The following is an 18,142-nucleotide window of genomic DNA, read 5'->3' as shown; positions in this document are numbered from 1 at the left end:
GGAAAGGAAGGCTCGGCGAGCGTATAGAAGCGTGCTCGACCTCGTCGTGGCAACCTGCACGGCAGCGCTGGCGGGCGCGATGAGCGTCGTGCCACCTGACCCGAGACGGGTCGCAGGCGTCGTGCCGAGCGCGTCGAGACCGTGTCCTGATGTGATCTGCACGGGTGAGTCACGTCGGCGTCAAAGGAGCGACGTGCGACCTGTCAGAGCTTGATCTCCGATCTCAGCGGCGTCGAGTCGCCTTCGGCGCGCGACAAATGTACCTCCCCAGGAGGCGCAGAGGCAGCTGCGACCCCGCCGAGTGGACGGGCGCACACCGCGCCACCTGCCGTGTGGTCTAGGGTACCATACTTGACCCCCCCCCTTTGGCGCCACGTCTTTTCCTACCAACCCAGCGCCGATCTCGGCGGGGCGTCAGCGCCTCTCGGTGGGGCATCATGAGCTCACGGGGCTGCCCGACGGGGCAGGCCTCGTGCTGATGGACCCAGCCGAGGTGCCCAACCAGTTGAAGCGGGGCGCCGACGCGCCGCGCGCGACCACCAGCCAGCTTTCGGCGGGGTCGAGCACGGTGCGTAGATCGCGCCGGCACTCTCCGGTCCATCCGGAATTTTGTCGTTCTAGTTAGCACTGCTGCTGCAGACAGGGCCCGCGCGAGCCCATGCCCTTCCCATATCTCGTGTCCTGAGGCTTGGCGCCACCCCGGTGACCGCCCACAGGTGGCTGTTCGCGGGCGCGGCGAGCGTGCCGCTTGAGCGGACCAGGCTGAAGCCACCTCAGGACCCCACCTCGAGCCGGTGGCGCCACCCGCGACCCTGCCCGCCTTCGCCGCGCCAGCCGCCGGCTCGCTGCAGCCGCAGCGCGCGGTGCCCGACCACCGACGCGCCCGCCCGCTCGCCTTCTCGCGCCGCCTCTCGGCGCGCAAAGCCGCTCACACACCGCGTACTCAGCCATCGGCGCGACATCACTCCCGCGCAGGCACCTCGCGACGGGTCGGCGCACTCGTGCGGCTCAACGCAGAACTACGGAGCGACCTCCGCCGCGGCTCGGCGCTGCCCATGGCAGCAACAGGTGCCGCCCCACCACCCGCCTGCTGCCTCTGCCTCTCTCAGCCATGCGACCCCTCCGCCAATGCACACCTCAAACGCGACGTCAGATCCCGCTGCTACTGGCAGCATTCGCGGCGATGAGGCCTCCGCCAGCACTGATCATCACAAGTCGTCTGTTAAACTACACGTTTTTGCCCTGTGCAGGTGAGCGGACCGCTGCAGCCATGGTGGAGCCGCGGGTCGGGTGAGGGAATGGCCTTTTGGCGCGGCGCTGCTATGTGCCTGCGCGCTCATGGCGCGTTCAGGGGTGCGCCTGCGGTGTGTAGACTGCGGGGCGCCGCGATAGCGCGGCGCCGACGATTGTGTCGCTCATTGTCACACCGTCGACACGGTCACAGTGTGTGTGCAGTGCGTCCACTCCGGCGACCGTGACGCCGTCGGTTCTCGCCTATACCGGCTAGTGTGGAGCTCTCAGTGTGGTTGCGTGTTTTACTAGTGATGCTGCACCAGGCGGCCTGTTTTTAGCAAAAAGCAGATACCACATCGCGTGTGGTCGTCGAAAAACCGCATGTTCGCCCGTCTGGGACCTCTTCGTACGGCTCCAAAAACCGCTCCTTAACGACGACTACGCGGCCCGGCGGTCGATCTGCGCCTTCTCAGCGGTGGAGGGGATGTGGGAGGTACGTGCGGACCGCGTGGTGCTGCGATGGTTTGACGAGTGCGACTCCCAGCGTCGACTTTTCGACCCCACGGAGCCTCTGCTGCTTCGGGGGGGGGGGGTCTGCAGACCACCCGGCCGAACTTCAGAGTCGCGGTGCTCCTCAAATACCGCTCAAACGCCCACGATGTTGTGGAGGGGACATATGCTGATGATCCTGGCCCGATTGGTTTGCTCAGAAAGCTTCTGGGCGGTCGTTAAGGTTCGCTCCCCGCACACCGGCCCGGAAGTATCGTACCCTAGATGTGCGCCCGTCCACTCGGCGGGTTCGCAGCTGCCTCTGGAAGGCACCGAGAGGTACAATAGTGCGCAAATGGTCAAAATCAAGGTTTTGTAACGCGAGCTGTGCCACAGTGAAATGGCACTCACGCAACACGCAACACGCAACACGCTACACGCACACCCACACACGGTTATATGGGATTAGGGGATATGGGATATGCGTATGGTCGACGTATCACGAGAAACGGATAAGACTCGAAGACTACGAAGACAGGTCACAGCGCCTGACGAGTGACGTGATTCGTGATGGGTCAGTCAGTGATGCTGACGCAGACGTCGGTGGAGATGTGGTCCACCCATACCGCGCGCTGGTGTCCTACATACATTGACATACGCAGAGACGAATAAGACGAGCCCGACGGTCTACACTGACAATGCGAGGCACACTAAAAAGACCAAAAAAACTTCTTGCTGGGTTAAATTCTTTTTCGCCTTCGCGTTGCTGGCGCCCGGCTTGGGCTTGGATCCTTCTTCGCGCTCGCGTCGGCACGGAGCTCTCTGACAGCGATGAGGCTGCTGTCCGTGCTGCTCCTGTCGCTTGCGACCCTGTCAGCCGGCGCGGGCACCGCTGACCAGTGCCTCGAGCACGACTACGCCATGAAAAACTGTGCGGCTCGCGCACATTGTCTCCCGCGATTGTCTCCCGCGCCCACTCCCGCGCCTCGCGTGCGTTGCCAGATAAAGACTGCTGTGCCAAGGGTGGCTACAAGGTGGAGGGCCGAGGGACGGTGTGCAAAGAGGTCGGGCCAAAGGTCAAGGCGAAGCGAGAGCTGCGCTGACATGGTACGTGCTTGATCAACCGAGAAGCGTGAGCGAGGATAGTGCGCAGCGCCCGGACTGGCGCTTGTATTAGTCGTCTAGAGAGATGCACACGGTCGCAGTAGAGCCGTAGGCGAGCACGGACTACCGGTCAAGGGGGACGCAAATAGACGAGAGCGAGAGGGCAGAGGGAACGGCACCGCGAGAAGAGAGAAGATCGTGGCGCGTCGCGCTCAAAACTCAGCATAAACCAGAAACACTCCTCAGACCTCACACGAGTCCTGACTCCTCTGGCCGCGGCCAAAAAATAGCACGAGCGAGTACCTCGTCCCGCGAGTGGTTCGGCTGACGGCGTGCAGCAGCTCGGACGGGTGCACGGTCGCCTCCCCCATCGCGCGATCGATCCGCTGCACGCGCCCTCCGAGCATGGCAAGCAAACGGCCGCCCCCGTGGCTGCCGTCGTCCGCGAGGGCCACGTTCACGGTCGCGGTGGCCGTGTCGCCGTGGAACGTGAACCAGGGCCTCTCTGCCGGCGTGAAGCGCCGCACGAAGGTCCTGTACGGCCGCTCGCCCGCGCTCGGCAGGCTGCTCACGCCCCCCGGCGAGGCCTCGGTAAGCCCTCCCTCGGCCGGCCCTCCCGCTGCCGCCATCTGTGCCGCCAGCGCGCCGGGCAGCCGGCAGAGCGCCTCGAGGGCGGGCCGGCCGACGAGCGCCTCGAGCTGCGCCGCGGTGAGGTCGAGTTGGTGGTCGGCGAGGCCATCGACGCTGTCCGGCCTACCAGCAAGCCGTGCGACGGAGTGGGGTGGGTGGAGGGGTGGAGAGGAAGGGTGGGTCTGGCCCCTCGCCTCTGCTGGGCACTCGAGTCGACCTTGTCACGCAGCGCAGCGCAGGCGCGCGCGTCGAGCACTCCGGCAGCCCGCAGCATCAGCCTCTCGGCCGGCCCTTCGAGCGCCGCGGCGGCGCGCTGGTACTGCCGCCACGGCAATCGCATCGCCTTGAGGACGGCCGCCGCCGAGACGGCTTCGGGCGCGTCGCCGTCCACCAGCAGGCGCCGGATGGGCCACGCCAGCGCCGAGGCCTGGTCCGTGAAGCCGGGAGGGATGCCCTCGGGGAGCGGGCGAGCAGCGCAGGCGGTGGCAAAGTCTGCCACCGTGTCCTGCACGCTCCGCCCGAGCCCGCAGCGGCTCTGGAGCAGCGCCGTCGCTCCGCCAACCTCGCCTGCTGCCTCAAGCAGCAGCGCGAGCACGTCAGCGTGTCTAAATTGAGCCGCCAAATGGGCCGCAGTTGCGCCGCGGCGGTCTCGGGCACGCCAGTCCGCGCCATGGCTCAAGAGGAGACGTGCGATGCCGGTGTGACCATTCCACGCGGCGTGGTGCAGCGGGCAGAGCGCGTGCTCGTCTCGGGTGCTTGCGCTCGCGCCGTGCCGGAGCAGGGTGCTCGCAACGTCCTCAGAGCCAGCCGAGCACGCCTGCATCAGCAGCGCGTCGATGTCGTCGTCTTCCGAGTCGTCACTCGACGCGTCACCGCTCGCCGCATTGCTGCGGTCCGAGGCGCCGTGGGCCAACGCGGTGCTGGAAGGCATCGACCCGCGCTCGTGTTGTGACCCTTGTGAGTCAATGCGCCACGCCGCCGTTGTTTTGTTTCTGCCGGCGGCTAGGTCCTATATCTCACGCCCACGGAGCTGAAGAAGAAATCTTTGTGCGTGCGTGTGGCTTCTCTCCTTCTTGCGGCGGGCAAGGCCAAGGCGATGGCGGCGCGCGACGGGATCGGCTTCTGCCCGGCCTACAACCAGACCGCCCTCCCGTGCAAGACCGCCGCTCGCTGCCGCTACGCGCCGTGCGTCAACTTCTCAACTTCGAGGCGCTCCTCCACTCCGCCTTCAAGGACACCATCTACGAGCGCATGCCGAGCGCGGTCAGGCTGGGCACAAGCCGCGGGCGGCGCGGGCGCGGCGGCCGCGGCCGCGGCGGCGGCGGCGGCGAGGTCAAGAGCAACAAGAAGGACTGGGCGAGCGTCGCCCGCGGAGCCGCACGCTCCCCCTACGACGGCGGTCCACGCCTCGAGTCCAACGAGCCCTCGCTATACGAGGGGAGCGACGAGGAGCTCTAGGAACGGCCGCCGAGCCCTTCCCGCAGCGCATCCCTAGCAGCGCAGCGGGCAGGGCGGCTCGCGCAGCGCGCGCGATCGCGCAAGCAGCGCGCGCGAGCGAGCGAGCGAGCACACACACACACACACACACACACACACACACACACACACACACACACACACACACACACACACACACACACACACCTCCCCAGAAATCCCGAGATGACTGCTCTATTTATTTATTTATCTCTCCTTCTTGTCCGGTCTCAATGTCCCACCCTCCTGCGCACGGGCCTTGTAGGCCCGCGGTAGTCTCCCCCCGCCAGGGCCTCCAGGGCTCGCACCTCAACCTCTCAGCTCTCACAGACCACGCACAGCGCCACGGACGAACTTTCTTCACAATCACCAGGGCCTTAGGTTAGGTTAGGTAGAAAGGTGAAGAACAGCCAGGCTAGGGCCGCGAATCCCAGGTTCTCCAAGGCTGTGAACCGGAGTTGTGCGTTTATGTGAACGCACCTCAACCTCTCACAGGCCAGCGCACAGCGCCAAAGGCGGTATTTTCTTCTCAATAACAAGGCTGTGAACAGCAAGCCGCCGAGACAGCAGCACGACAAGGGCGGCATGTGAGCCGACTGCTGCCAGCGTCTCCGCCCCCCTGCCTGTTGCCGAGCAGCGGCCGGGTCGCCACGGGGAGGGTGGCGCACGTGCTGCGTGCCTCCCGGCCCGCAAATCCTGCGGCGCAGAGCCCGCCGCCCTGAACGCCGGCCTTTCTGCTGGCCCGCGCCCGCTGCCTCACGCTTCCAAGCCCGGCCACCCCCGCGCTGCGCAGGGCGCGTTACGACCGCGCGATCACCGTCTTCTCGCCGGATGGCCACCTCTTCCAGGTCGAGTACGCGATGGAGGCGGTGCGCAAGGGCACCACTGCGGTCGGCGTGCGGTCCAAGGACCACATCGTCTTTGCGGTGGAGCGCAAATCGACCGCGAAGCTGCAGGACCCGCGGACGGTACGAAAGATCCACAAGCTGGACGAGAACATCGTGCTCTCCTTCGCCGGCGCGTCCCTCTCCCCCGCCCGGGCGGCAAGACGTCCGAGGGGCGTCCGCCGGCTGACGTCAGCGCCCCGCCGCCGCAGGCCTGACGGCCGACGCGCGCGTGCTGATCAACAAGACGCTAGTTGAGTGCCAGTCCTACCGCCTCACCTTTGAGGACTCGCCCTCCGTCGAGTACGTCGCCGAGTACGTCTCCGGAGTGCAGCAGCGCTACACGCAGAGCGGAGGCGCACCACCGCCGCCGCCCTCCCCCCTCCCCCTCCCCCCCCATCCCGCCCTCGTCCTCGCCCTCGCCCTCGCCCTCGCCCGCCCCCTCGCCCCCGCCCTCGCCCTCGCCCTCGCCCTCGCCCTCGCCCGCCCCCTCTCACCCGTCCTCACCCCGCCCCCCCCCTTCCCGCCCCAGGCGTGCGCCCGTTTGGAATCTCGACGCTCATCATGGGCTTCGACCGGGACGGGACGCCGCAGCTCTTCCAGACGGAGCCGTCGGGCAACTACACCGCCTGGAAGGCGGTCGCGATCGGGCGGAGCCAAAAGACCGTCAAGGAGTACCTCGAGAAGACCTACTCCGAGGAGACGGCGGAGGCGCAGCAGCCGCCACGCCCCTCCCCGCCGCCACGCCCCTCCCCGCCGCCACACCCCTCCCCGCCCTACGCCAGAGCCGTCGCGCGCCTCTCCCCCCGCCCCCACCCTCGCCCGTTCCGCCCCCACATGCACATGCACATGCGCATGTGCACACATGCATGTGCGTACGCCGCACCGCGAGCCCGCCCGCCCGCCCCGCCGCCATATCGCACACACCCGCCCTCCCGCTGCCTGCTGACCCTCCCCCCCTCCCCCCCTCCCCCCCCTTGTCGTCAACCCGCCAGGACGGCGTCAAGCTCGCGTGCCGTGCGCTGCTCGAGGTGGTCGAGGCGGGCGGCAAGAACATCGAGGTTGCGGTGCTGCGGCAGGGCAAGGAGCTGCAGCTGCTGGGTGACGACGAGGTGGAAGCCATCGTCAAGGGCATCGAGGCGGAGAAGGAGGAGGAGGACAAGAAGAAGAAGAAGCCGTCCGAGAAATGAGCGGCCGCCGCGACGCTCGGGATAGCGAAGCAGCGCACCGGGGACGCCGCCGGCGGGGCTCGGCTTTATACTATTCACTGTTCGTGTCGTCGCATGCTGGGCCCGGGGCGTCTCCCACCTTGAAGTGGTTCAGCTTCAGCGGGGCCCCCCTCTCGCCCCTTTTCCGCGCTTTGCCGCGCCGAAAAAGCACTCTGTGAATGAACGCGCTCTGGGCCGGTCGGAACGTTTCACTTTCAGCAGCTGCCGATGCCGCCCTCGCACGCATCGGGTACTGCCACCGAGGAGAAGAAGCGACAGGGCAGCGGCGGTTCGTCCGATCGTGGCGATTCAAAGCTCTCCCCTGGGAAGCGCAACGGCGCGCTCCATGTGCCCGGAGGTGCTGAGGAGCACTGGAATGCGGTGATGAAGAAGCTGTCGCCGGCCGGGTACAGCCACTCACCGGCCTGGCAGCGCAGCATCATCGAGCGGGTCGTGCAGAAGATGACGACCCGGCCTGCAAACACCTCCCGCGTCGCTGCCTCCACCCGCTCCTCCCTCACGCGCACGGTCGACCTGGGCGCCATCGGGATTGCACCAGAAACCGCTGCGGCTCTGCAGGCGGAGGAGGAGCGAGTGGCGCAGACCATGCTCGAGACGAGCGTGGGGTCGCTGAGGAGAGGCTCCACCGCAGGCCAGCTGCCGGCGCAGAGGGATCTCGCCGAGCGGCAGAACCAGGTGCACACTTACGCGCGTGCCATCCAGATGGAGCAGCTGCAGGAGCAGGAGCTCGACACCGAGATGCAGCAGATGAACGCGGCGGTGGTACAGGCTGAGAGGGCCGCGGGCGGTAGCCTGGCCTCGATGATGGACCAGAAGGCTAAGGCCGCCAGGCAAGTCGCCATCATCCAGAACCGCTGCACCCAGCTCGCCAAGAAGGCGTCCGAGACGGTGGCGAGCAACCAAGCTGTCCGGCGTGAGGTCGACCGGCTCCGGCGCGAGAAGGTCGCCCACCAGCGGACGCTCGAGCGGCTGAGTGCAAAGTCAACCAAGATGGACGAGGACATCGTTTTTCTCACGCAGGCGGCGCACGACGCGCTCGATCAGCGGGAGAAGGTCAAGAGCAAGTTCATGGCGCTCCAGCGCGATGTCAACTGGGAGCGCAAGGAGAAGCTGTCGCAGATCAAGGACGTGGCCTCGCGCACCTCAGAGCTGGAGGGCGACTGGGGCGTAAAAGAGCGCGAGCTGGCGGAGGCGGAGGAGGAGCGGCGGCGCCGCGAGTACATCTCGAGCCGCAGCCGGCGCGGCGAGCTGGAACGGGCGGAGACGCGGTTCGGCTTCCTCGCCAACCAAGCGCTCGGGTGGGACGCCGAGTTTGAGCGGCTGCAGAGCTTCTCAGGCATGGACGAGAAGTACCAGCCGGGTGAGGACCACATCGTCGACTCGATTGCCAACCGCTTCCTCGAGAAAGAGCGCTCCAACACCTCGCTCCAGCGGTACCTGCACGAGCAGCAGTCGGAGCTCGCGGCGCTCACCGGTGAGCGGCGGCGCCTGGAATCTTCGGTGCGGGAGCTGCACGACACCTCGGAGGGCCTACCCGCGGACGAGCGCGATGGTGAGAGCAGCGAGGGAGTCGACTCGGGACAGAACCACGCCGGGCGGGGCGCACGGGTGGAGGCCCTCCTTGCCGAGGCTGGCGTCTGCGTCGAGAGGATCACGCAGTCGATGTGGAAGGGCGGCGCCCCGTGCGACGCCGATGAGGCGTGCTCAACCTCCTCCATCGAGGCGTGGCTTCAGCGGCTAGACGTCCGCGTCGCCGAGGTGCGAGGCTCGTCGGCGGCTCTGGTGGCGCTTGCAAAGGAGGTGAACCCGGTGCTGGTCGAGTGGTGCGGCGCGCGGCAGCCAAAGCGGCATGTCTCGACGCCAGATATCCATGAGGCGCTCCTCCTCCAGGCGCAGCGGCAGGAGGCTGGCGTCGCGTAGAGCATGTGGGGCGGGTGTGGGGTGGTTAGCCTCGTGTGCGGGGTCGGCGTGGGCTCGTCCTGCGTGTGTCGTTCACCACCGCTGACGCAGTGGGGGGCTGGCTAATACCGACTATGTTTCATTAACTGTTTTGCTTCGAAAGCCCCCTCGTTGCGAATAATCTGGAGCCTGCGCTGCGGCCGTGGAGGGCCGACGGCCGTGCTGCCGATGAGCGATGTTCTTGGGTTTCTTTTTACTTTTTACAACACTGCTCACTGCACACTGGCGCGCACACTGGCACAACACAGGTGCACCGCACTGGCACTAACACAGGTTCACCGTGTACCTGTGTCAGTGCCAGTGCGAAAGAAAGAAAACAGACAACCCAAGGGAGGGATGGGAGGACGGCACGCGCCAGTCCCGGAACGTCGTAATTCTTTTTACTTGCAGCACTTTACTCGCTACGATTTTTCCCTCTCGACAAACATGCTCTGGCTCTCCGCGCTCGCCTACCCTGCGGCGCCCCCGTCCGAGGTTCTCCGACCTCCAGCTTCAGAGCGGCGCGAGCTGCTGCGTGTCCGCTCCGGGCACACACCGTTAGGATCGTGGGAGGAGACGACCAACGAGCCGATGCACAAGACGGTCTGCGATGGCCGACCGTGCCGCCCTGGCGAGGGCAATCGTGTGGGTTATGAACACTGGAAGCAGCCGTACCGGCCGCTCGACGAGGCTGTCGTACGCGCGCTCTCCAAGAAGCCGCCGCACGGACCCGATGGTCCGCAATACGCCAAACTTGTCGCTGCCGCCGGCCATCTTGCGGATGCCAGCAAATTCATCGCTCTGGCCGCCGCGGACTTCGACTACCGCGAGCTGGCTGAGAACTGGCACGCCGCCGCCGCGCGCTCCGGGGTGAGATGCGCCCTGCTGTACGCGCTCGACGCTCCGGCGCACGCTCACCTCACTGCGCGGCTCGGCGCTGCGAGCGTCGTCAACGGCACGGCGAACCTTGACGCGTGGGCCACGACCAAACTGATGCGCCACATCCAGCGCGCGCTTGCGGAGAGGCACATGGCGGCCGCAGCCCTCGCCACCGCCGGCTTCGACGTGCTCCTCTGCGACTCAACGGCGGTGAGCCACACTTCCTCACCGCCGCCTCCGCCACGCACCTCCTCACCGCCGTTGCGGCCACCGCCGCCACGCCGCCACCGCCACCGCGGCCTCTTCACTCCCGGCGGCTCCTTCCTCCGCTGCCAGGTGTTTGTGGCCGACCCGCGGCCGCGACTCCTCTCGGTACCCGCCTCCGACGCCGACGTGCTTGTCGGACGCCTCCACTGCAACCGCCCCGGCAAGAACAGGCACTCGCCGCCCCCTCTCCAACCTCGGCCTCTCGAGCTGTCCCTCTCCAACCTCTGACAGGCCGGCGGAAGCTGTCGCCTCTCACGTCCCGGACTCGGGTGCTAGGCTCGGATGTGCCGCTGCGTGGAACTTCCTCTTGCTGCGCGGCGCCTCCGCGTCTCCGCCGCGCCGGAGCCTCGTCGCACGCCTCTCGGTGCGCTCGATCGAGCGCGGCATGGTCGACTTTTATCTGCGCTGGTGGATGGGGCACCACTGCACCTTCATCGGCTTTGACAAGACGGTGGCCGATGCGCGGCCGAGGATCGAGGGCGGCTTCGGCGGTCCTGAGGCGGTTGCCGCCGCGCCGAATGCGGTGGCTCTCGCCACGCTGACGGCGCCAAGCTGGTGCGACGCCGGCGGCGGCAGCTGCTTGCGTCTCGGGCTGCTGCCGATGGACGCATTCCCGCCCGCTGGGGCGTTTGTCTCGAGCCGCGCCACTGCTGTCGTCGGCCGCGCGACAAGGCCGCCTAGCGAGCCCGTCCACAGGCTACGCCTCGACCGGTACGACCAGCGAGACTTTGCGGCCCTGGTGGCGCGCATGGGGGAGGAGGGGCTCTGGCTGCTCGGGTCGTAACAAATAAATGTGCGACAACTCTGACCTCCTGATATGAACACGTCCACGTCCCCCCCGCACCCAACGATGGGGCATGGGACAGCACCAGCCACTGGTTGGGTATTAGTAGTCTAAGTTCTGAGCCTCGAGGCTGAGCGGGTCTAAGTGTGCCATGGCACGCTGGGGTGCTTGCGCGGTCTAAGATCAGCGGGAGCCTCTTACATCGGCTAAGTCGGCCGTGGCACGGCCTGGGGCCAGGAGGCTCCCACCGTGATCAACGATACGGCGCAGCCCCCAAATTTTCTTCGCCTGCGGCGGGCGATCGATCCTCTTCATGCTTAGCAATCGCCGCTTCAGCATCCTCCTCTTTTGACTTTTGTTGCTGCTCCTTCATTCTTGAGCGACGTCTAGCCAAACAGTTCTCACATGACACGAAGCTCCTCAAGCTTAATCAAATGCGTGACGGTGAAGGCGTGAAGCCTGTGTGTGCTGGTCCTCTTTGAACGATCCGCGCGTGAGGTAGCATAGGGCCTTGTTGGCAGCAGCCAGCTTGTTGCGCTGCTTCGTTGCGATGAGCTGATTGGGATCGCAGAAGTGCATGCCAAGCACCGCCACGGTCTTGAAGCAGAACACATCGCAACCGCATCGTCCGCACTGCCATCGGCATGCCGCGCCCGCCGCTTCGCCGCAGCCGCCTTAAGGCACGCATAGCGGCAGCACATGGTACGGTGCGCGTACTTGAGCAGGAATTGCGCGCCGCAAGTAGCGCACTGGCCCTGGGAGAAGGCGATATGGCGTCGTGCACGGCATAAGTTGGTCGGGTCGCGTCCAGGTATTTTTCGGGTAAACCTGGACTTTTGCAGGTATACCCGGGTTTTACCCGAGTTGGCCTTGTGTGTTTTTTTTTGTGTGTTTCTCTCTCTCGCCTTGTGTCGTCTAAGTTCATGGCCCCCGACCATACAGCGTCTAAGTCTGAGCCCGGCTCCGTACGGGGGCTAAGACCTAAGTTGAGCGCTCGCTCGCTGCAGAGGCTAAGTGTAGAGCGACCCTCTAGCCCTACTACCCAACCATTCACCATCCCTTGGGTCCCGAATCCAGAGCGCCCTGGGGGCTGCTCGGCGGTCGGCGCGACGGCGACGGCCGACGCGCTCGACCAGGTGGCGGTCTCTGGCAGAGCTCAAGGCCCCTTGTCAAGGGGACGGTGGCGGAGCTGAAGATGGCGGTGGCGACGCGCGACGCTGAGCTTTTTCGTGAACCGCGTGGCACAGATATAGGTAGGTTAGCGGAGCACGGAGATTGGCCAGTGTGCGGCGTCGACCGCGCGGGACGGCGGGTCGCAGGAGGTCGCTCCTGCAGCAGCTGCACGTCTCGCTCTCGGCGTCTCTCGGGAGTCGGGCCTCGCCTTCTTACTGTGCTACGTACTAGTATTATTTAATTATAATACACTTGCCGCTTACTCTCGGGCGTCGGGGCCGTGCGATGGCAAAGAGTATTCACATGATTTTGTAGAGTAGTCTAGAGTTAGTAGTGACTAAAAAGGGAGATCAAAAACGACGTGAGCTCCCACACACCCCAGTGCTGGGGACAGATGACTGTCCGAGCACGCGAGCACGTGTGTGAGCACCAAGTCCGCAACTGTCGACACATGCACTTCCTCCACTGAGCTCTGTATGGCTCTATGCACGTCTCACACTCTCACTCACAAGTCTCTCTCACTCCTCGCTCTCTTTCAGCACGCGAGCCACACGCAACACGCTTCAGATACCCCGTCACCGGGGGGACTCGTACCTAGACCTGCTCCTCTCCCCCGATCGCGCCTGCGCGCTGAGGGCCGACTATTGTTGAGCGAGGTCGCCTCTTCTCCTGATGGGCACTTGGTAGTGCGTCGCAGTGGTGCGCCCTAGGGCCTCCCTGGCGCGGAAGGCGGCGCACTCCTCCCGGTCCCGTACGGCCGCTTGAAGTCTGAGGTCGGCACGTCGTAAAAGTTGTTGCGCAAGCCGGGCGAGCGGCTCTTCCGCTCGGCGTCGATGGGCGGAGGCGCGTAGGCGGGCCCGGGCACGAAGCCTGCCTGCTCCTGCGCCTTGAAGGCCTCGTACTCTCTCTCGCGGCCAGGCATCGGCGTCTCGACGCCGAACCCGGGCGGCGGGGAGGGCGGCGCAGCTACTGACGCCTCAGCTAGCGACGCTTCCCCCACCGTAGCCGCTGCCGCGGTCGCCGCGGGTGCCGACGCCGGCGCCGGTGCCGCCGGCGGCATGGGGTACGGGAGCGCGTCCATCATCCGGTCGAGCATCTCGCTCCAGTCCTCGGGCTCGCCGCCAGCAGCGCCGGCGACAGCGCCGCCAGCAGCGGCAGCGGCAGCGCCGGCGGCAGCGGCGCTGGCTGGCGACGCAGACCGAGACGGCCCTCGTCCTGGAGACCGCGCGCCGCGCGTCTCCCTCGCTGCTCCTCGCGCCTTGCGTGGAGGCGCGCCGCCGCCCCGCCCGGAGCCCTGCACGCTCGCTGCCTGGCCGCCGCCACTCGAGGGCTTCGCTGAGCCGTAGGCGAGAGCCCACACCTCCTCCTCGGCCTTCCTCGCCGCCCTGGCCCTCCTCTGCGCCTCGCTCATCTCGGAAGGCGGCGGCGGCGGCGGAGGCGGCATCGGCGGAGGCGGCATCGGCGGAGGCGGCATCGGCGGAGGCGGCAGCGGCATCGGCGGAGGCATCGGCGGAGGCATCGGCGGAGGCGGCATCGGCGGAGGCGGCGGCAGCGGTAGCGGCGGAGGCGGCATCGGATGAGGTGGCATCGGCCGCGTCGGCAGTGGCTGCGTTTGTAGTGGCTGTGGTGGGCGTGGCGGCGGCATTGGCATCGGGGGCGGCGGGGGTGGTCGAACCAGCAGTTGGGGTGGCGGTGGTGACGGTAGTGGCGGTGGCAGCGGTGGTGGCAAAGGCGGCGGCCTCATCTGCCGCGGCGGTGGCGGCAGCGACCGGGGCGGCGGCGGCAGCGACCGGGGCGGCGGCGGCAGCGACCGGGGCGGCGGCTGTGGCAGCGGCGGCTGTGGCGGCGGCTTTGGCGGCGGCACCGGCGCAGGTGGTGGACGCGTGGGCGGCGGCGGAGTCGCAGCCTGCTTTGCCAGCCACGAAGCCCTCGCCTCCGCCTCTGAAGCCTTGGGTGGGAGCTGCACCGGAAGAGGCGGCGGCGGAGGAGGCAACCGTGGCGGTGGTGGCGTCTGCGGCGACGGCAGCGGCCGCGCAGGCGGCGCCATAACCGCAGGCGCGACTGGGGCGGGCGCTGGCCTCGGCGCCGTGGCTGCGGCTGTCGATCGGGAGCGCTGTGGCGAGGGGAGATGTGGCTGCGCATCGCCACGCTGCCTCGCCGCCCACGCTGCCATAGCCTCTGCCTGTGGAGCCTCGGGCGGGTGCCGCGCCGACGGCGGCTGCCTTGTGAAGCCATGCTGCTGCTTGTGTGGCGATACCTCCGGCTGCCGCGGCGGCTGCCCAAGCCTCGCCTCGCTCGCTTCGGACGCGGCGCCCTCGTCCCCTTCGCCCTGCCCCGCCCCGAGGAGCGCGGAAGCGAGCAATTCCCTGTTTGCGACCGCGGCCGCCGCGACCACCGTCCCCACCAGAGCCAGCTGCACCTCGGGCGGCGCACTGAGCGCCGCCGCAATCACAAAGCTGAGCTTTGCGGCCGCAAACGCGGCCGCGTGCTGCACCGCGTGCGCCGCCGCCGCGCCGCCTGCCACCGCAGCCTTTGTCGCCGCCGACCCCACCGCGTGCGCTGCCGACCCCGCTGCTGCCTGCAACTGCGGCGCTGCCCACGCCACAAAGTCTCCGCCGCTCTGCGCCGCGGCCTGGGCGGCAGGGGCCGCCGCGTCCGCCGTCGCAGCCACCCCCTTGGCGGCCTCTGTCGCGGTCGTTGATTGCGCCGCCGCCGTGCTCGCCGCGGCCGCAGTCTGCGTCGCAGCCGCAGCAGCCGCCGCGTCTGGCGCCGCCTGAAGCGCCGCCGCCGCAGCGTCGGTCGCCGGCTGCACCGCGTCTTCCACTCCCTCTGTCGCTGAGATCTGACTGCGCAGCTCCTCAACGAGGGCCCGCACCTGCCGGATGTCCTGCTTTGCCTGCTCCATCTTGCGGACCAGGTCCTCCTCCGGGTCCACGGCCACGCTCAGCATCGAACGAGGAGAGCGCAGCGCGGAGACGCCACGCGCAGGGCGCCAGCCGGATCGGCACGGTAGCGAGGAGGCTGGACAGGTGAGGAGGGCGAGCATTGTTGGGAGGAGGCGGAGGTGTGCGTGTGTGTTTGGAACGTGAGGTGCCCCTTGCTGCACCCGAGGGTTTTACCAAGCTGCCAACCCTTTTCTCGCACTCCGGGCCCTGGGTTGGTTGGGTGGTCCCGCACTCTGCGCACTCCAGGCCTCCAGATGTTGGTTGGTTGGTCCCGCACTTCGCGCACTCGCGTAACGGTCGGCCACGCCGTAACGGTCGTAACGGCTCCTTCCCCTGGCACCCCAGCGCGTCTAACAGGCCACTGTGACCCTCGTGACGCAATTTCAGGATGGACAGTGGTGAGAAGATGGATCTGGGAGCCTGAAGAGGCGTGAAATAGCCCATTTTGACCCATTTTGGTGTCCTATGTGTTGAATACGCGGAGCGAAGAAATTTTTGACCCGTGGGCGACCCGTGGGCGACCCTGGCAGGACCCTGGCCGGCCCAGGAGGTTGGTTGGCTGGTCCCGCACTTCGCGCACTCGGGCCCGGAAACAGTTGGTTGGTTGGTGGGGTCTTTTGCGCACAGTGCGAGAAAAGGGTTGGCAGCCTGGTAAAACCCTCGGGTGCTGCAGGCGATTTCAGGACGAAGCGGGAAGAGAATTTTTTGAACAACCTAAATGGCGGCGTGCCGTCCTCCCATCCCTGCTTGTTTTCTTACTTTCTCGGTGGTGAGAGTGTCCCTTGTAATCCGAGCCGCGTTTTGTTTTCTGCGCGCTTTCTCTCTTTACCAACCGTGGACTGCTGGGGGCCCTCCTCGCTTCCCAGCACGGCCAAAGGATATCCGGCTCGAGAACCTCGAGAGCCTCGAGAGGACTGCTGGCCCGCCCAATGCTGAGCTCCTGGACAAACCTCACCGTCTACCACGTCAACCCGCTCCACCTGGGCGTGCTGCCAATAAACATGAACACCGCCGACCTCAGCGGCGACGCCTTCTTCGACCTCCGGTCGGCGGTGCTGCCCATCCAGTGCGCGGGCGGCAACGCGAGCGGCGGCTACGAGTGCAGGAACGGAGAGGAGGTCGACGCAGACCTCGTGATCACCAGACTCGCCCTCTCCGTGCGCGACAGTAGCTTTGGCGAGTACAGCCGCTGCAACATCTGCGGCGACGACGGCGTCGACATCTTCTCGGGCCTGCCCTGCAGGCCGAAAACATACATCTGCAGCTGCGGCGAGTGGTGGGGGATGCGTGACTGCACCAACGAGACGACGGTCGGCCGAGAAGACATTGGCCGCGCCTTTGGTCGGTGGGGCTCGTGCCGGTGGAGCGAGTGGATCCACGCGCCGTGGAAGTGCTGGCCGTGGCCGGTGGTACACAAGACGGGCGGGCTCTGGTACTCGACGACTGAAAAGGGGCACTGCGACGCGCCGGGCGCGGACACGAACGCCTGCACGTGGCGGGCGACGGTGGAGAAGGTGGTGAACAAGTCGTGCTCGTCGGGCCTGATCCACGCCGCGGTCGAGGCCCACGACCGCGAGGCCGGCGGAGGGTGCTTCGACGGCTGCCCGTCTCGGAGGCTCCACCCGCTCAGGCCCGCACCGAGAGGGGTTTGAGAATGGTCCGAGAAGGTTCTGCGGCGGCGGCGGGTCCCACCCGCTCACGTCGGCGCATGCCCGTCGGCAAAGAGGGAGGCAGGGGATGAGAGGCACGGGCCGACGCAAGGAGGACCCTCCTCCCTCGTGTCCCTCACGCGAGCCCGCCGGCCCGCGCTCGCAGGCCGCGCAACACCACCGACCCCTGCTGGATCTACTGCTTCTACGCCACCGTCCTCGGCCCAGCCGCGCTGATGCCCGGAGGCACCGGCCTCCACCCTCGCATCCCGCGCCCGCCCCGCGCCCGCCGGCCTGCTCTCCACCCTCCCCCGCGGTTCCTCGACTGTAGGCGACGTGGCCTCCGCCGGCGGGATGAGCCGCGCCGACATCGACGCCGCCTTCTCCGCCCCGTTCAGGCCCGAGGCGGAGGGCGGCTGCCCCGCACTGCAGGCGCCCGCCCTACCGCCGCCCGGGCGCCAGCCGGGCGGCGTGTGGCGGCTGCGCGAGGCGCTTGCCGACCGGGCCTACCGGCAGGCGCGGCGTTTCGAGGCGGCGGAGGCGGGCGGCGGGGGATGGAGTGGCGAGCGGCGCGGAGAGCAGCAGCGCGGAGAGGAGGGAGGAGGTCACGGCGCGTGGGTCCGAGCGGTCGCGTGAACCGCGTCTGCCCGGCAGTCAGCAGGTGACTGCCTGCTAGACCGCCGTGCAGAGCGGCGGTGGAGCGGGTATCCTCCTCGCTGACCTCTGGTCCTCTGCACTAAACCTTGGGATCAAGGCCGTCGAGACGCGCATGTACGCGTACGGCTCGGATTTCATCGAATTTACTTATTGGGCTAACGGCTGCGGACTGGCGCGAAAAAAGAGGGAACAATGATACAATGATATGTAACAGTGGGCAGCGAGCGAAGTGCGTGAGACTGATGATGCTCCTTCGACTTAGGGCGAGACTTAGGGAGCGCTGTTCACAGCTGCTGAGTGTGTGGGGGCGCGGGCTTCGAGGGTGGTGCTCACGCGAAAAGGAATCGACGCGATGTACAAAGCATACAAGAAGTGGAGAAAGAAGAGGAGGGACACTGGTGATGACGAAACAGAAACTAGCGCAGACGAGAGCAGCGGGGACTGGGGACTGAGCCCTGGCTGTCAGGCTGTCAGGTGCTGTCAGGTGATCTGTCGGGCTGTCGGGCACTGTCAGGCACTGTCAGGTGCCTCTGTCAGACCAGCTGTCAGGTGCTGTCAGTGCTGTCAGGTGCTGTCGGGTGCGTGTCTGACAGGCGAGGTGATCTGTAGCTGTCGGGTGGTGTCGGAGCTGTCGGGTGTTGCTGTCAGACGCTGTCGGAGCTGTCAGAGCTGTCAGGCTGCTGCTGCTGTTAGACGTTGGGCTGTTGCTGTCAGGTGCTGTCTGGTGCTGTCGGGGTGCTGTCAGGCTCTGACACACATCAGCCACACTTATGACACTATCAAGAGGGCGCTGACTATCAAGGGG

At 66.9% G+C, this 18,142-nt stretch overlaps 6 protein-coding genes across 6 annotated transcripts; 4 read left to right on the top strand and 2 right to left on the bottom strand.

Annotated features, from left to right (window-relative positions):
* Positions 1–2,553: 2,553 nt before the first annotated feature.
* Positions 2,554–2,825, top strand: EMIHUDRAFT_202698 (hypothetical protein; the record flags this gene model as incomplete). The annotated part of the gene is made up of 2 exons (XM_005784480.1): positions 2,554–2,653; positions 2,725–2,825. The coding sequence occupies 2 exons, from the start codon at positions 2,554–2,556 to the stop codon at positions 2,823–2,825; spliced, it is 201 nt and encodes a 66-aa protein (XP_005784537.1).
* Positions 2,826–3,068: 243 nt separating this feature from the next.
* EMIHUDRAFT_99093 (hypothetical protein) lies at positions 3,069–4,387 on the bottom strand (the record flags this gene model as incomplete). Its single annotated transcript, XM_005784479.1, has 2 exons — positions 3,069–3,579; positions 3,777–4,387. 2 exons carry the CDS (start codon positions 4,385–4,387, stop codon positions 3,069–3,071), a joined length of 1,122 nt encoding a protein of 373 aa, XP_005784536.1.
* A 1,104-nt stretch (positions 4,388–5,491) lies between these two features.
* EMIHUDRAFT_434211 (hypothetical protein) lies at positions 5,492–7,155 on the top strand. The gene is made up of 5 exons (XM_005784478.1): positions 5,492–5,519; positions 5,726–5,949; positions 6,029–6,172; positions 6,349–6,527; positions 6,812–7,155. Coding segments are annotated over exons 1-5 (744 nt in total). The 5' UTR covers positions 5,492–5,517; the 3' UTR covers positions 7,007–7,155.
* Positions 7,156–9,430: 2,275 nt separating this feature from the next.
* On the top strand, positions 9,431–10,913 carry EMIHUDRAFT_99091 (hypothetical protein; the record flags this gene model as incomplete). The annotated part of the gene is made up of 3 exons (XM_005784477.1): positions 9,431–10,072; positions 10,199–10,338; positions 10,406–10,913. 3 exons carry the CDS (start codon positions 9,431–9,433, stop codon positions 10,911–10,913), a joined length of 1,290 nt encoding a protein of 429 aa, XP_005784534.1.
* A 1,879-nt stretch (positions 10,914–12,792) lies between these two features.
* Positions 12,793–15,132, bottom strand: EMIHUDRAFT_99090 (hypothetical protein; the record flags this gene model as incomplete). Its single annotated transcript, XM_005784476.1, has 2 exons — positions 12,793–13,707; positions 14,344–15,132. 2 exons carry the CDS (start codon positions 15,130–15,132, stop codon positions 12,793–12,795), a joined length of 1,704 nt encoding a protein of 567 aa, XP_005784533.1.
* A 750-nt stretch (positions 15,133–15,882) lies between these two features.
* On the top strand, positions 15,883–17,506 carry EMIHUDRAFT_434209 (hypothetical protein). Its single transcript, XM_005784475.1, has 3 exons — positions 15,883–16,661; positions 16,847–16,926; positions 17,012–17,506. Exons 1-3 carry the CDS (start codon positions 15,961–15,963, stop codon positions 17,314–17,316), a joined length of 1,086 nt encoding a protein of 361 aa, XP_005784532.1. The 5' UTR covers positions 15,883–15,960; the 3' UTR covers positions 17,317–17,506.
* The last annotated feature ends 636 nt before the right edge of the window (positions 17,507–18,142 follow it).

Source organism: Emiliania huxleyi (genome assembly GCF_000372725.1).
Source record: "Emiliania huxleyi CCMP1516 chromosome Unknown EMIHUscaffold_17, whole genome shotgun sequence".
Lineage (NCBI taxonomy): Eukaryota > Haptophyta > Isochrysidales > Noelaerhabdaceae > Emiliania > Emiliania huxleyi.
Note: the sequence above shows the minus strand (reverse complement) of the source record. Positions and strands in the feature narration are given on the sequence as shown.